The sequence below is a fragment of the Arachis ipaensis genome, chromosome B01, assembly GCF_000816755.2.
Source record: "Arachis ipaensis cultivar K30076 chromosome B01, Araip1.1, whole genome shotgun sequence".
Classification (NCBI taxonomy): Eukaryota; Viridiplantae; Streptophyta; class Magnoliopsida; order Fabales; family Fabaceae; genus Arachis; species Arachis ipaensis.
The window spans coordinates 113,247,683-113,265,400 of NC_029785.2; the positions used below are offsets into that span (position 1 = coordinate 113,247,683).

The 17,718-nt window shown below is 32.6% G+C and overlaps 2 protein-coding genes across 3 annotated transcripts; one reads left to right on the top strand and one right to left on the bottom strand.

Annotated features, from left to right (window-relative positions):
• On the top strand, positions 6,143-7,088 carry LOC110271826. The gene is made up of 2 exons (XM_021123329.1): positions 6,143-6,558; positions 6,812-7,088. Exons 1-2 carry the CDS (start codon positions 6,433-6,435, stop codon positions 6,992-6,994), a joined length of 309 nt encoding a protein of 102 aa, XP_020978988.1. The 5' UTR covers positions 6,143-6,432; the 3' UTR covers positions 6,995-7,088.
• LOC107633333 (HVA22-like protein a) lies at positions 15,250-17,679 on the bottom strand. Of its 2 annotated transcripts, none has more exons than XM_021123626.1 (5): positions 17,247-17,679; positions 17,129-17,176; positions 16,922-17,044; positions 15,635-15,878; positions 15,250-15,540 (listed from the first exon to the last, which is right to left on the bottom strand). In XM_021123626.1, exons 1-5 carry the CDS (start codon positions 17,306-17,308, stop codon positions 15,481-15,483), a joined length of 537 nt encoding a protein of 178 aa, XP_020979285.1. In that variant the 5' UTR covers positions 17,309-17,679; the 3' UTR covers positions 15,250-15,480. The 2 variants fall into 2 exon arrangements, with proteins under 2 accessions (XP_020979285.1, XP_016192462.1); XM_016336976.2 differs by having other exon boundaries at positions 17,129-17,155; positions 17,247-17,671.

The window sequence follows — 17,718 nt, forward strand, 5'->3', positions numbered from 1 at the left end:
GGTACAATTCCAGCAATGGCTCATAACAAGCTAGCTTCTTCCATCACATTAAATCCTAAAGTGACTCTGATCCATCTGACATTAATACAGAGCTTGATGACCACCTTTTGGATACGTGTCGATATAGCATTGCTTGAAAAGTACCTATAAACTTTATTCATTAAAAACTACATAAAACGTCTTACAAACTTGCTTAAATAGATTCATAATTGATCATCTTAAAAGTAGTGGGCCAAATCTTTCAAAAATGAAACAATAAAATATGAAATTAAATAAAAGATATAACTCCAAAATTAACTCTAACAAAAATTAGATTTTATTTTAGTAGATTAGATTTGATTTGATTTAAATTTTAAACTCCAAAAGATACAACTAAACAAATTAAATCTTTTAACAAACTCTAATAATAAATCAAATTTAAATCTAAATAAATAAGTTCGAAATAATACTGATATAATCCAACAATGTAGCTATTTCCACTTGAATGTTTGCACCTTAAGTAATTTTCATATCCGAACTAAATCCAACCAACTTAGTTAGATGTGGTCTATATTTAGTGAACTCTTTATTATTACTTGCACTCCAGGTTGCTTTAGGAAATCCATATTTCTTTATCTCCAAGATGTAATTGCTCAAGACAAATTCTTGGTCTCATTAATTTTCATGGGTGGTATAATGTACTTTTTTTAAGAATTAGATCGTTGAACATGACAAAATTATTATTCTACTCTTTGACTCTAGAATAACGAAAAATGCCCTCTTGAGCATGTATCATTCTCTCCCACTTTAAAAGGATGTGTCTTCGAATCTACATATATAACAAAAGGAAAAAATTAAATACATCAATTATAGCTAAAACATAGTATTCACCAGTTAAATTTATCTTGTTGGTATTGTCATTAGTAAACACTTGGAATGAACTATTTTCTCTAGCAACGAATATAGTTTTCTTCAAATAAGAAGCTTCTCTTTCCTCCAATAAATCCAAATCCAATCCCTTAGTTTAAAGACCATATTTTAATGGCTCTTCTTTACTCATTAACTTATGGTTATGTTCCTCTTGTTAACCTTTTCAACTTTACTTTCACAATCTAATGTAACACCATTACTCAAAGGCAAAAGCATTAAATCCAAAATAGTCAAGTAGTTAAAATCATTAAAAGATTCACAAGGATAACAACTAACAAAGTTATAAATTTCAAAGTTATAAGGAAGCTCAATGTCTCGCAAATAATTATCCAAAATTCTCTTAACATGCAAGATATGATCATCCAAACAACTAACATAAGTAATCATATAATCAACCGTTTTTGAAAACAACTCAGCAATATGTGTGAAATTTTTAATACTGTAATATACAATTAAAAATATCATTTTAATAATTTTGTCCATGATGTGAACAATGTTGTAATTACATTTTTTAACCTTAGGCAGACCAAGTATAAAATCTATAGAAATTTGATAATGGTTTAGATTCAACATGCTTAATGCAGTGCAATCAGAATAAATTCCTTCAATACTTTTATGCTTATGAGGCTAACAAAAATAAATTCCTTCATATCTGAAATTCTTTTCAATCCATTACAACCTTTTAAACGTATATTCGCACAAGCATCATATATTGAACCAAAATCAGGATTAGCTTCATAAAAAAATTTTATATGTTCAAATCCTAACAATTTAGGAGTAAGAGTAGTGATTAGACCACACATTTTAGAGAATTTTTCAATAATCACATTCTTATTATCTTGTTTAATCACATGGAAAAGATTCAAGTAATTTAGTCCACTTTTCATTCTTATTGTTCAACAATCCTTGAACTTCAAATGTAAAACAAATAATACCTTCTTATATGTTGAGTATTTGAGACATGTTTTATGTAACTGTTTATTAAAGATTAGAATTGGTTGTCTTTCTTTCTTCTCATCCATATTAATGCCTTCGAGACTTACCATACCATAAAACATGCAAGACCTTGAAAAACTGACATGAAAATACTATGCGATTCAAGGTTAGATACATGAGAAAATAAAGAAGCTTTAGAATTCAATGACACTAATGCACTATTGTCTAAGCTAGAACTATCTAGATCTCTCTCACAAGTGTGTTTATTACGCTTAGTTTCTTTTTCTCTCATTGACTCATTTCTCTTACTATTCTTTTTCTTTCTCTCAAAACTATCTCTTTCACTCAAATATTCACTCTTTTCACTCAAACACTCACAATTATTCTCAATTATTTCTATTTTTTCTCTCTTTTTTTTAATTTGTTCACATTCTAAAAATCCCTTTGAGAACATTTCATTTTTTATTTCTCTAAGTACATATATCCACTTACAGCATACTTAATAAATTATTTCATTACTGGCTTTGAAGAAGAATTAAAGATGGAGTTAGAAAAACTCTTCTTCTTATGTTGTTGTATATGATTTTTCTTGAAATCTACAATTTTAAATTTTGTCTTATCATCAAACTTTGCTCCTTTAGAAACCCATATAGAATTAGAGTATGAAGATAACCAAGTTGTCATAAGCTACTGCTGCTTCTCTACCTTAATGGTTAAATTGACTAGATCCTCCATTGTTACATGAGGGTGAAATTTGACCTCGTCTTCAATTTCTTTGTTCAATACAACAAGAAATCGCCCATAAAAACTTCAAGACCCTTTTCAACATTAGCCTTAATCATCAAATTTAACAACTACTTGTGGTACTCCTTTACAGATTTTGATCCTTGTAACCATGTTTCAACTTATGAAACTTTGTAAGAAATTTCTTGTGGTACGATGATGACACAAACCGGTTTCTCATAATTTTTTTCATCTTTTACCAGGTGTAAATTGATATTTCTTTATACTTTCTTCTAGATCTTCCTAATTCGTTCCACCAAATACATGCATCGTCTGAAAACTTAGCTCCTACCAATTTAGCATTCTTTTCCTCTAAAAGGTTAGAATATGAAAAAATAAATTCTACTTTTTTTTTCATTCAAAATAGGTTTCAACATCATTCCTTCCTTAAAAAGTAGAGATTTGCATCTTAAAAATCTTTCTTTCATATGAGATTCCTTTATCATCACTATTACAATACGCAATCTTCATTGATTCTACTTTGAAATCAGAAAAAAGAATAATAAAGACGTCACAACACTCTTCTCACGTGTATCACTCAGATTAGTACACTTATTTTATACTTAACTTATAGATTTTTTTTCCTCTTTTGAGCTCACCACTCTTGCCCTTTTTCTACTCTTGGATTGCTTTAAACAAGTTGCACTTTAGAAATCAAGGAAAAGAGATATCAAACTAAGATAATCTTAATGATAGAAACTTTTAATTTGATAAAAAAAATCATATTATGTGACAAACGACATAAAATAAGGAGATACTTTTGAAGATTTTTAGAGATATTAGAATAATTCCATCTCTAATTGATACTCTAAATTGTTTTCTTTCTTGTTTTGAATTTTTTTTTTACATTTTTTCATGTTGAATATGACTGTAAAGAAAAATTACAGAAATAAAAAATAAATCAAAAATTAAATGAAGACCCTAGAACGTGTAGATAAATAGGAATTTACCTACGACTTATAACTGATATCAAATGATAAGAAAAAAAAAGAACGAGTAACAAAAGACATAGTGAAAACAAAAATATAAAGATAAAAGATAGTTGAATAGATGATTTTTTCTACCAGACCTCTAAAAAATATGTTTTTAGGCTGGATGAAACTGAAAGAACTAACACTAATAATTATCTTAAGCTAGATCCTTCAATTTTTTCATATAACAAGCAAAGCAAACCACTTATCTCACTTGAATACACATAGAAAAAAATGTCCATAAAAGCATCCATAGAAGTTTTCATCAAAAACTGCATAAAATGTCTTACAAACTTGCTTAAATAGACTCCTAATTGATCAGCTTAAAAGTGGGTCAAATCTTCCTAGAATAAAACAATGAAATCCGAAATTAAATAAAAGATATGACTCCAAAATTAACTCTAATCAATTTAAATCATATTTGATCTTATTAGATCATATAAGATTTGATTTAAATTTTAAAATCTTAAAGATATGATAATTAATTTAAATCAAATTTAATCTTAATAGATTATATCAGATTTGATTTAAATTTTAAACCCCAAAAAATACTACTAAACAAATTAAAACCAAATCAAATATTTTCACAAACCCTTAACAACAAATCAAATTAAATCTAACTAAATAAATTTGAATTAATACTGATATGATCCAACAATTTAACTCTTTTCACTTGAATGCTTGCACCTTAAGTAATTTTTATATCTGAACAAAATCCAACTAACTTAGTTAGACGTGATCTAGATTTGGTGGACTCCTCATGATTACTTGCACTCCAAATAGCTTCAGAAAATTCATATTCTTTTCTCTTCAAGTATATATAATTTCTCTTATTGAGATAAAACTTTTGGTCTCGTTGATTTCTATGAGTGGCACAATGTATTTCTTCTAGTAGTTACATCTTTGAATATGAAAAAGTTGCCATTCTTCTTCTTGACTCTAGAATGACAAAATTGCTATTCTTCCTCTTGACACACTAAACAAATTTAAAAATTAAAATTTCTAATTTTATCTCAGACAATTTAAAGGAGAAAATTTAAAAATTAAAATTTTTTATTTTATCTTAGACATATCACATACTATTAAACTTGTAGGAGAGAAAACTGCAATATATCAAAAAAATCACGAAAATATTTAATCACTTTACAACAATAGAATTTTTTTTACAAAAAGTATAAATAACCAATTCTTTTTTTTTCCAACAATATAACAAATCAGTCAACTTTTCATAAAAATCATGATTTTAAATTAACAAATGCTCATTTAACTCTTAATAACCATTCAAAAACGTGCTCATTACCCGCCTCTCCTCCAATTCGTGTTCCTCTTCTGATTATCAATTCTACCAAGCTATGCACCTCTCAATTGCCATCAAATCTTTAGTGGGATGTGCGCCTCCCCCTGACCCTATAATTTTGCATAGTTTTTTTTCGCTTGTGTTTTTGTCAATTTTGCAACAAAATTGTGCACCCTTGATCGGACGATTCTGCATCGTCGTTTGAATATGTAGCATCCTCACATGGAGTAAGAATCCACAGCGGTGTCGGCATCCTTCACGGGCAGCGTCCTTCATTAGCTTCTTCAATTGATAAAGGAGATTAAAATTTTAGTGTTTTAAGCGATATGTCTGTGAATTATCCTTCTCTTGAAGAAAATTCAGAGTCTGTGTCTTCCTTTTGAATAGGTTCATGAGGTATTAACAATTATTTTAGATGTTCCTTCTTTGTTAGATTCAGATTTTTTTGTTATGTTTTGATTGTTCTTTTCCAATAATTGTGGTTATTCCTTTTTTAATTTTGGATTTTTTTGGGATAATTTTAGAATTTTTTGTTAGTTTTTGAATGATTTGCTGTGATGTTTTGGATGATTTTTCCGTTATATTTGACATGTTTCACTTTGTTCTTTTTTCCAATACCAAACACAGATGGACAGTACGGAATGGAGAAACGGCGATGAACGACAACCGTGGCTCGAACCTTCTCTAAATGGAGGCGCTGTTGAAACTCAACAATGGTGATGGTATGACTGAGATGACACATATGACGCACATGAAAAGGGAAGCACATGGGAAGGCAACGCACGAAAATGCAGCATACGGCGGAGGAAGTGTGTTTTCCTTGGGGAAGAAAGATGCGAGAGAAGATCAGATGTTTTTTTTTACTATAACAATAAAAGTGAGTTTCTAGAGTAAATTAAATGTTTTTTTTTTTACTTTTTGGCAACTCAATTAGTAGTTGACTAATACTCTGATTAGTTATCTAGCATTTATTTTTTTATACTCTTAGTCCTATAGCTAATTTTTATTTAATTTTAAACAGGTTATAATTATGATAAAATGATATTAAATAAATTTATTTTTTTAAGTCAATAATATTACTGTCGGATTTTGCATTGGAAAACTCTCTGATGCTATTTGTTTTATTGTTTTAAATTTTAAATTCTAAAAAAAATTACCGTCAGAATTCCCAACAGAAATTTTCAACAGTAATCATGGCGCAAAAATAATTATTGGCACCAACATTGTAATTAGCATTGGAGAGACAAAATCCGACAGTAAATAATTACCAGCGACGTTTATCTATCAGATTTTTTGGAGGATTCCATTGGTAATTCCGGTGGTTTTCGACTTTTTTTTTTGTTGTGCCGGTTGTCGTCAAATCTTCAGCGGGCCATGCACCTCCCCCTACGTACCCCCCATAATTTTTCAGAATTTCATGCAAATTTTCATCAATTTTGCAACACAATTGCACATTATTGATCAAATAATTCTTCGGCCTCATGTGGAGCAAGAACCCTCAGCGGCATCGGCATCCTTCATGGGTAGCGTCCTTCAATGGCTTCTTCAATTGATGAAGGAGATTGCAGTTTTAGTGCTTTATGCAATGCGTCTGTGAATTATCATTCTCTTGAAGAAGATTCTGAGTCCGTGAATCTTCTTCCTCTTGAACACATTCATGAGGTATCAACAATTATTTTGGATGTTTCTTCCTTGCTAGATTTTCGATTTATTTTTTTGTGATGTTTCGGTTGTTCTTTTCCAATTATTCTGGATGTTTATTTTTGTTAGTTTTGGATTTCTTTTTTGATAATTTTGGATATTTTTTGTTAGTTATTTTATGGTTTTGTTGTAATGTTTTGGATGTTTTTTTCTTATGTTTGAGATAATTTACTTTGTTCATTTTTTGATGTTCTTTTCCCAATATCAAACAAAGATGGACAGTGAGGAATGGAGGAACAACGACAATTGGCAACCGTGGGTTGTACCAACTATGAACACGGCGCTGTTGAAGCTCGATAATGGTGACTCTATGACTGAGATGACCTGCATGAGAGGGTGGCACACGGGAATGCAGCATAGGCGGAGGCAGCATTTCCCTTGGGGAAGAAAGATGTGAGAGAGGGAAGTGAAGTGGTGAGGGTTTTAGATTTTTATTTTTCTTTATTGGAACAATAAAAGTGAATTTTTGGAGTGAATTAAATGTTTTTGACTTTTTTTTTACTTTTTGGTGGCTCAATTAGTAATTGACTAATACTCTAATTAGTTACCTAATATTTTTTTATACTCTTAGTCTGATACCTATTTTGAACTAAATAATTAATCCCTAATATCCGGGTTAACCTTGGCAGAAAGTGAAACCTAGAGTGGGTATCTATTGGATTCAATGATCCAATTAAAAAGTCTAATATAAACAAAAAGGTAAAGTACTATTATGGTCTTCAACATTTTGTGCAAATTCTAATTTGATCTCTAACATTTTAAATATCCTATTTTAGTTCTGAAAAATTTCAAACGAATTTAATGTTGTCCCACTATTAAATTTGACACAAACAATTAACATATTGAATAGAATAACATTTGATTTCAGTATGTAAGTAAAATTGACCCTCCAATGATCACCAATGTAAATATTTTTCCTTTGATTTTGGAGCATTGATGATTGTTTGCTAGGGTTTGGTATTTTATATGAGAAAGAGATTTATCTAACATATGGGAATAAGGAGATTTGACTTAACTAATAATGTCGTTAGCATTCACACCACTCACTCTATTAATTATTTGTGTCAAATTTAACCGTGGGACAACATTGAATTTATTCAAAACTTTTTGAAACTAAAATAGAACATTTAAAACATTAGTAACCAAAACAAAATTTGACCCAAATCATGAGGACTAAAATAATAATGTACCCTAAACAAAACCTAATAGTAGTATAGTAGATGCAGGGATGAATCAACCTTTATTGAATCTTATTTCCTACATCCAATCCAATATGTAGAGGGTTAAGATGTATAAAAAATGAAATAAATACACAAAATATTTTCCAATTACAATAGTGTAGGGCGACCAAGTCATTTTAGTAACCAAGTTCAACTAATTTAACTCAATCTAGCACAAATCACTCACACAACGTGCATGTAAATCAAGATGAGCTGGATTTATCAAAGATAAAAAAAATGTCCTAGCAATACTCACAAGATCAATAAAATTAATTCAATAATGACTAGTTCTTTTTGTTGGGAGTATGACACAACAAAGAAGAAGAAAGAAAGAGTAAATAGTCATTTCTGACCATGAAAAATTCAGACGCTGACAAAACTGACCATGAAAAATTGAAACTAAAGTTATATCCATATAAAATACATTTTGTTCGACAAAAATAATCAATCTTTAAATTTTTGTTGATAATTTCATAAATACCTCTCTTCCTTCATCTTCTTTCTTCATTTTTCTTCCACAACCACCACCACTTCTATTACTCTACAAATCCTAATTTATCTTTTCATCAGAATGCCAATCTCAATATCATTTTTTTCTACCAATTCCTCAATTTCTCTCAACCACTACTTCATCAATCTTTCCTTCTTCGAATTCGATTCAAAGCCTCAAGTGATCGATCTTGAATTCGACCTCAAAGTACCCAAAACCCTGCCTTAAAATAATCCCCAAATCAAGACGAACAAGGCTCATCGCCTCAATCGAAAACTGTCGCTGCAAATCTTGCTTCTGAGGCTATGGAATTGTTCGTCTAGTAGCCGCTCTTCTTTTCTCTTCCTTCTTCATTTTCCTTCCATAATCACCACCACTTCTGCTACTCTGCAAACCTTAATTTTTCCTTTCATCAATTAGAATGCCAATCTCAATCTAAGTAACAGCTCAAGTTTTGGGAAGGATAATAAGAACAAAGAAAATAGAAACATAGGCTTGGAGCTGATGAGAAAATAATAACAAAGCCAAAAAGCCAAAAGAGTGTGTGTTGTAACAGTAGTTGACGTAGCAACGACAAAGCAAAAGTAGTGGCGGATCTGAGCATTAATGAAGAGAGGAAAAAGAGTGAATCTGTTTCTGCTCGTTTGACAGCAACAACGGCAGTAATTCCTTTCGTCGTCGCCCTCTCCACCTCTCATTCTTCTACTTCTTTTTTTTCCTTTTCTTCCTTTCTTCTCTATTTATTCTTCACTCTCTGTATATCTTCTATTCCCACATTTCTTTCTTTCTTCTTTGCTGTGGCGGGGACAATGGTGCCCAGCCTTCCCAACCCCATCCGCCGTCTCCGACAAGGGAGCACCACCCCAGGTCTAGGTGCCTCAGGTGGTGGTTCGTAGCGGTGCAGATTGCGGCGACACCAGCATCAGCAACACCGGTTTTCCTACGGAGTAAAACCGCATACAAGAGGCGGCATCGGGAAGCGAGGGAGGAAATGGCGCGATGGGAGAAGTGGCGGAAGGTGCGGCAGTGGAGGGAGGAGGAACAAAAGGAGAGGTAGAGTTTTGGGGTTGGGGCATGTTTTTGAAATGAAAATGAGGTTATTGTCGGAGGAAAGGGCGGAGCAGTGGAAGTAGGTGAGGTTTGGGAACCTCGAGAGAAGAGAATAGAAGTGAAGGGGATGGAGGGAATGGTGGTGGTGAGAGCGGAGTTAAATGGTTAGGGTTAGGAATTGTATTTAGAGATAAAAGAAGATGAAAGGTCAAGAATATTTACAAAATTATGAACAAAAAATTAATAATTATTGTGATAAGAATGAGAAATTAGTTGGATGCCCATTAATTCTTGGGCGGCTCAGTTTCTCGATGAAAGAATCTTTGATTTTCAATTAAGGGAGTGTGGAAAATCAAAGTTTCGTATGCGTATAAATAGAGGCTTAAGCCTCTGATGATAACATAGCAATAATAATCAATAACAATATTCCCTCTCTCTTTTATACTCTTCTCTCTCTTTACATACAATACTACTTATATTAGTAATATATATATATATATCACTTTTATTATATCAAGATAATTATATTGGTGAACATTAATACTAGGGTTTTCTATTTCTCTATCTTATATTTATATCTTCCTTATTTATTTATTTATTTTACAACACGTTATCAGTACGAGACTCTGATCAAATTTTTAGGAAGACTCAGGTAACAAATTTTCATTATGTCGAAACTCTCTCATCTTGAATTCAATGCTCTTGATATATCTAGAAATAATTATATATCATGGATATTAGATGCTAAAATCCATCTTGATTTAATGGATCTTGGAGATACCATTAAGGCTGAAAATAATACATTCCAGAAGGATAAAGCCAAAGCCATGATTTTTATTCATCGTCATCTTGACGAAAGATTGAAAAATGAATATCTCACATTAAAAGATCCTGCAGATCTTTGGAAAGACCTTGAAGAAAGGTATAATCATCAAAAGACGATGATACTTTCTCAAGCCCGATATGAATGGACGCACTTGCGTCTATAGGATTATAAATCCATAAATGAATATAATTCTGCAATATTTCGAATCACCTCACGAATGAAATTATGTGGGTAAAAGATAACTGATAATGATATGTTTGAGAAAACTTTCTCAACCTTCCATGCCTCGAACGTGCTCCTGCAGCAGTAGTATCGAGAAAAGGATTTTAAAAATATTATGAGTTAATTTCTTGCCTTCTTGTTGCTGAACGCAACAATGAATTACTTTTAAGAAATCATGAAGCGCATCCAGCTGGCGCAGCTCCATTTCTTGAAGTAAATGCGGCAAATCATTACCCCAGAAGAGGTAAATGGCAAGGTTTTGGTAACAAGAAAAAATATGGAAGGAAAAGGAATTATATTCAAAAGAAAGGATCTCACCAGAGGTGGGATAAAGAAAGAAATATTGGGAAAAATAAATTAACAGAGGATAAGTATTTCCGTTGTGGTGGAAAGGGCCATTGGTCGCGTACTTGTCGTACCCCAAGGCACCTAGTCGATTTTTATCAAGCATCTTTGAAAAAGGACGACAAAGAGAGGGAAACAAATTTTGTTTCAAATGATGCTGAAAATTCCACCACTCATTATGATGTATCTGATTTCTTTGAGAATCTTGAAGGAAATATTGGTCATTTGATCAATGATGGAATAGTTTAATATGTGGGATTGTTAAATATCCATTTAAATAAATAATGTAAAAAACTTATTGTTAAGTTTTATTTTTTATATATTTAAGTTTCAAATATAATGTATATAAATAATGAAATATTAATGTTTATGAATTTGAAATCATTAAATGTGTCAAGTTTTAAAATAAAATTTTAGTATATGACATTATTTTTATGTACAGTGTTTCTTAGAAAAATAATTTCGATCAAGTATTCAATTTAACCATGCATACTACTCATTTTATTATTATTTATCTTTGAAAAAAATGGCAAAGATATATAATGAAGATGTATGCCTTGCGGATAGTGCAAGTTCGCACACCATTCTTAAAAGTGATATATATTTTACCCATCTTATGCCAAAAGAAGAATATGTTAATACTATTATTGGCTCAGGCAATGTGATTGAAGGCTCCGGAAGAGCTATAATTTTGTTTTCTGGAGAAACAAAATTTATAATAGATAATGCACTATTGTCTACCAAGTCTCTAAGAAACTTGTTGAGCTTTAAAGATATTCGCTGAAATGGATATCATATTGAGACTACGAATGAGGAAAATCATGAGTACTTATATATCACAACTCACGATTCAAATAAAAAGGTTATATTAGAAAAGTTGCCGTCAATTTCATTTGGGTTATATTATACCAAGATTAGTGCAATTGAATCACATGCCACTGTAAACCAGAAGTTTACTAGCCCAAATGAATTCATAACTTGGCACGACCGATTGGGTCATCCGGGAACAACCATGATGCAGAGAATTATTGAAAACTCACATGAACATTCACTAAAGAACCAAAAGATTCTTAAATCTAGTGAATTTTGTTGTGCTGCATGTTCTCAAGGGAAGTTAATTTTAAGGCCATCACCAGTAAAGATTTGATTTGAGTCCCCTAAATTTCTAGAAAGGATTCAAGGCGATATATGTGGACCTATTCATCCACCATGTGGATCTTTTAGATATTTTATGGTCCTAATAGACGTATCTTCGAAATGGTCACATGTGTGCTTATTATCTTCTCGCAACTTGGCGTTTGCGAGATTACTGGCTCAAATTATTCAATTAAAAGCACAATTTCCAGAAAATCCAATCAAAGCAATTCGTCTTGATAATGCTGGTGAATTTACTTCCCAAGCCTTTGATGCTTATTATATGGCTAATGGAATACGTGTTGAACATCCAGTAGCTCATGTTCACACACAAAATAGGTTAGCAGAATCACTTATTAAGCGCCTCCAATTAATTGCTAGACCCTTACTTATGAGAACAAATCTTCCAATCTCTATTTGGGGGCATACTATTTTACATGCCGCAGCACTTATTCGTTTGAGACCAACGAGTTACCATCAATTCTCTCCTATGCAATTAGTTTTTGGCCAATAGCCAAATGTTTCCCATTTAAGAATATTCGGGTGTGCGATATATGTTCCCATTGCACCACCTGATCGCACCAAAATGGGACCCCAAAGAAAATTGGGGATATATGTTGGATATGATTCTCTCTCTATAGTGAGGTATCTTGAGATACAAACTGGAGATGTATTTAAAGCCTGGTTTGTGGATTGTCATTTCGATGAATCAAAATTTCCAACATTAGGGGGAGAGAATAAGCTTCCTGAAAAGGAACTTAACTGGAATGCATTATCGTTGATGTATTTAGATCCTCGATCAGGGCAATGTGAACTAGAAATTCAAAAGATTATACATTTGCAAAGAATAGCAAATGAATTGCCTGATACATTTTCCGATACAAAGAGGATAACCATGTCTTATATACCAGTAGAAAATGCCCCAATTCGAATTGATGTCCCAGTTGGACAAATTGCCACCGAAGCAAATACACGCCAGAAGCATAGCAGGCATGTCGGTTCCAAAGACAAAAATCCTCGAAAGAGAACTATTCCTGTTGAAAAAGACATAGTAAAGACACCTGCAGTTGTCCAAACTTCTGATATAGTTTTAACGCCAAAAGACGTTCAGGTACCTGAAAATTGTGAAAATGACAAGATCTCGATAAATTATGTCTTTACAAGAGAGAAATGGGACCGAAATAAGACAATGTCAATGAAATATTTGCATATAATGTGGCATTAAATATCATACATGAAAGTAAAGATCTTGAGCCAAGATCAGTCAAAGAATGTCGATGATTGGCCAAAATGGAAAGAAGCCATGAAGGCTGAATTAGACTCACTTGCAAAACGTGAAGTCTTTGGACCTGTAGTCCGTACACTTGAAGATGTAAAACCTGTTAGATACCAATGGGTATTTGTAAGAAAACAAAATGAGAAAAATGAAGTTGTGCGCTACAAAGCCCGACTTGTGGCACAATGTTTTTCACAGAGACACGGTATAGATTATGGGGAAACATATTCCCCTGTAGTGGATGCAATAACATTGCGTTCATTATTTGGTCAGCTTATCCGCATATCATAAACTGCATATGCATTTAATAGATGTGGTAACAGCCTATTTATACAGCTCATTAGATCGGGATATCTATATGAAAGTCCCTGAAGAACTAAAGATATCTAAACCATCCAATGAATATTCGCAAGGGTTATACTCAGTCAAATTGCAAAGATCTTTATATGGTCTAAAGCAATCTGAACGAATGTGGTATAATCGTCTTACTAAGTATCTGGCCAAAAATAGATTCAAGAATGACGATATCTGTCCATGTATTTTCATAAAGAAATCTGCATCTTGATTCATTATAATTGCTGTGTACGTTGATGATTTAAATATCATTGGGACTCCTGAGGAGATTCCAACAATTATAAAAACTCTAAAAGAAGAGTTTGAGATGAAAGATCTTGAAAAGACTAAATTTTGTCTCGGCCTGCAGATCGAGCATAAAAAATATGGGATCTTTATTCATCAAACAACATACACAGAGAAGATCTTAAAGAGATTTTATATGGATAAGTCACATCCATTAAGTACCCCAATGATTGTAAGATCTTTGGATGTGGAAAAGGATCAATTCTGTCCTAAAGAAGAAAATGAAAATATCCTTGGTCCTGAAGTACCATATCTTAGTGCCATTGGAGCACTAATGTATCTTGCTAATAACACACGACCCGATATATCATTTGCTGTGAATTTATTGGCAAGGTATAGTTCCTCTCCAACCAGAAGACATTGGAGTGGAATCAAACAAATCTTTCGATATCTTCATGGAACGGTTGATATGGGATTGTTTTATCCCTATGGATCCAAGTCACAATTAGTTGGCTATCCAAATGCTGGATACTTGTCTGATCCACATAAAGGGAGATTTCAAACAGAATACCTATTCACATATGGTGGTACAGCTATATCATGGAAGTCCACGAAACAGACAATTGTAGTAACATTCTCTAATCATGCTGAAATACTAGCTATTCATGAAGCAAGTCGCGAGTGTTTTTGGCTTAGGAGTTTGATCCAATATATTTTGTCATCATGTGGACTAATTGATCATAAGATAGCTCCAACTGTCCTGTTTGAAGATAATACAGCATGCATTACTCAACTTAAAGGCGGATACATCAAAGGTGATAGAACAAAGCATATTTCTCCCAAATTCTTCTTCACTCATGATCTTCAAATCAAGGGACAATTGATGTCCAACAGATCCGCTCAAGTGACAATCTGGCAAATTTATTTACAAAGTCACTCCCAAAATCCTTCTTTGAAAGATTGGTACATGAGATTGGGATGTGCCGATTTCAAGACATTAAATGATGTCGACAAGAGGGGGAGACTGTACTCTTTTTCCTTTGGTAAGATTTTTTTCTATTGGGTTTTTCTTGACAAGGTTTTTAACGAGACAGTCCCCATCACAAAGGATTTTGTACTCTTTTTCCTTCACTAAAGTTTTTTTCCCATTGGGTTTTTCTTTAGTAAGATTTTAACGAGGCATAATCCTAAATGATCATCCAAGAGGGAGTATTGTGATAATGAAAAATGAGTTGAATGCCCATTAATTCTTGAGCAGCTCAGTTTCTCAATGAAAGAATCTTTAATTTTCAATTAATGGAGTGTAAAAAATCAAAGTTTCGTATGTGTATAAATAGAGGCTTAAGCCTCTAATGATAACACAACAATAATAATCAATAACAATATTCTCTCTCTTTTATACTCTTCTCATTTTTGTCAAATAAAACTTATCTAGGTGTAACTTTAATTTCAATTTTTTATGGTCAATTTTGCTGGCGTCCAAATCTTTCATGGTAAAGAAATAAAAGGGAAAAACTGAATCAACAAGCATCTCCTCTGCCGACTCCGTTATCTCTATATAATATATACCATGTGTCATAGCATAGCCATTACAGAACGCATAAGATTAGTACGCATGAAATAATTACACCATAACAGAACAATTCACAGAAAGGAGAATATGAAAAACTTAAGTTATAGTCACATGCTGACATGTATATTCATCCCGTATCTCCAAAAGACAAGCTTAAAAAGATTGCATTCAATAGGTCTCATCGTGGTACATTGAGTAATAACCACCATCGCTTCTTGATTTATCAGCCTGCAAAGTGATGGCAACATTAGCGCAAAAGATCGTTGTATACATGAGGATCGATAATCCGACAACAACAAAGTTTTTAGACAGATTGAAATACCCTATGGATGAGATTCTCAAATTCTTGTGTTCCATTCTCTTGGATGTACTTCTCGGCAGCAGTTAGAATGTCCTCTTTCTTACCCAATTTGTCCTTTTTACTTGGAACATACCAGATGTTAACTGTCTGAGGATTAACAAAGAAAGGTCTCACATAATGCTCGTAAACATAAGCAGCACCACTAAAGTATGGAAGGACCAACCAGCAGGTTATAATCAGCTTAGCGTAGGGCCATATAGGAATCCTGAAATATGTACAAGTTGTAAACACTTCATAAATGTTTTTCAGACATAATCATCATCATTACTCTAAGTTCCCATACCACCACTCACCCACGAATGATGGATGGGGGTAAGATGATTTGGAGTTTGATGATGACTATGTTAAAAAAAATGAAAAAAATATAGAGAAGCAACTTTTAGTTAGCTAACATTAATTAGCCAACTTTTCTTTTTGAATTCTGAAATTCTACTTTTTTTTTTTTTGAGAATTTAGGATTTAATATTTACAATTTAAGGTCTAGAATTTAAGATAAATAAAATATTTTTTATCCTTAAAGTTTGTTAAAAGTTTCAAAAACACTTCCAAATTTTATTTTGTTTCGATTTTGTCCAAGAAATTTTCTATTTGCATCAAATATGTTTCTAATGGCTAATTTTTAAAAAAATTTAGAACTAATTAAGCAACAATTTTACAAGAACAATTTTCAACACAAGTAAATCAAACATAATTGTATGCATTATTGCTTGATTGGTCCTAAACATTTTGAAAATTTAGTTGTCAGAAATATATTTGATGCAAAATGAACACTTTAAGGACAAAATTAAAGCAAAAAGAAAATTTAGGGGTCTTTTTTGAAATTTTTGACAAACTTCAATTACAAAAATTATAGTTTACTCATAAAATAATTTTAAAAAAGTTGGTTGATGTTGGCAGAAAAAAGTTAATCACAACGGAAATCATACAAAGCTTTGCATGATGCTAAATTATAACTTGAATGGAGGCCTTGTTATAATACAATGGCTTCTATTATACCCCTTGCACAATAATTTTAGTCTAGATGTTTAACATTGTTTATGTAGGACTGCATTCTATAATACTAACAATCATGGTTGAAACTTGAAAGCATAAGCCAGTGATTATAAATCTCTAAGAATCAAAGAACCCTAAGCAAAATTGAACTTGCAGACAGAGTAGTAATCGTCTAATTGATGAATCCACAGACATGACTAGAATTGGAATAAGAAACAATATGTTAGGAAAATGAAAAAGAAGAAATTGACGAACCATTCAAGAAGTTTGGCGAAGGTGAGTTCAAAGAGAGTGATCATGGAATAGAGAACCCAGTAAGTGAGCCACTGCTGATCATCCACAGGTGACTTGCTCTCAATTGCCCTAACTGAAGCATACCTGTCCCATTCAAGAAAAAGAGTAAAAAGAAAACCGCCACAAAAACAACCACGATTCACGGCAATAAAATAAGATTGTACTTACAGAGGATAAACAAGACTAATCACCGGCCTGCAACAGAAAAAGTAGCAGCTGAGAAAATAGAAAGAGATAGTGATTTATTAATAATTGAAGCAGTTGAAAACGAGGGAAATGAGACTACCCAGCAAGAACATCAAAGTTCTTGAGAATGACTTTGATGAAGTTTCCAGCTCCAGATCCCATCTTTGATCGATCTATGAGTACTGTTTTCAGTGTCTGAACTCAGAATTTGTGTGTGAGAAACTAAGTTAGGGCTGCTTCTATTAGTGAGATGAGTTGCTCAATGCAGAGAGAGAGAGAGAGAGAGAGAGGGTTGTGGCGTTACTGTGTTAGAGAAGAGAAGAAGACATGTGTGAGGGAAAAGCGGTGGTTGTAATTTGGGGATTAAAGAAAGGAAGGGTGGTGCAGGTGGTGCTGTCGTGGCAAGGTAGTAGTCCGGTCTGGGTGGGTTTTGGTGGCGCCCCAAAAATAAACAAACATTCGCCAATTCCAAGGAACCCTCCTTTTTCCCTATAATTACCAAATTACCGCTGCCGACGTTATTCCGTTATTCCATTCCCATCTAATGCTTCTCGATTCTTCTCTACTCTTTT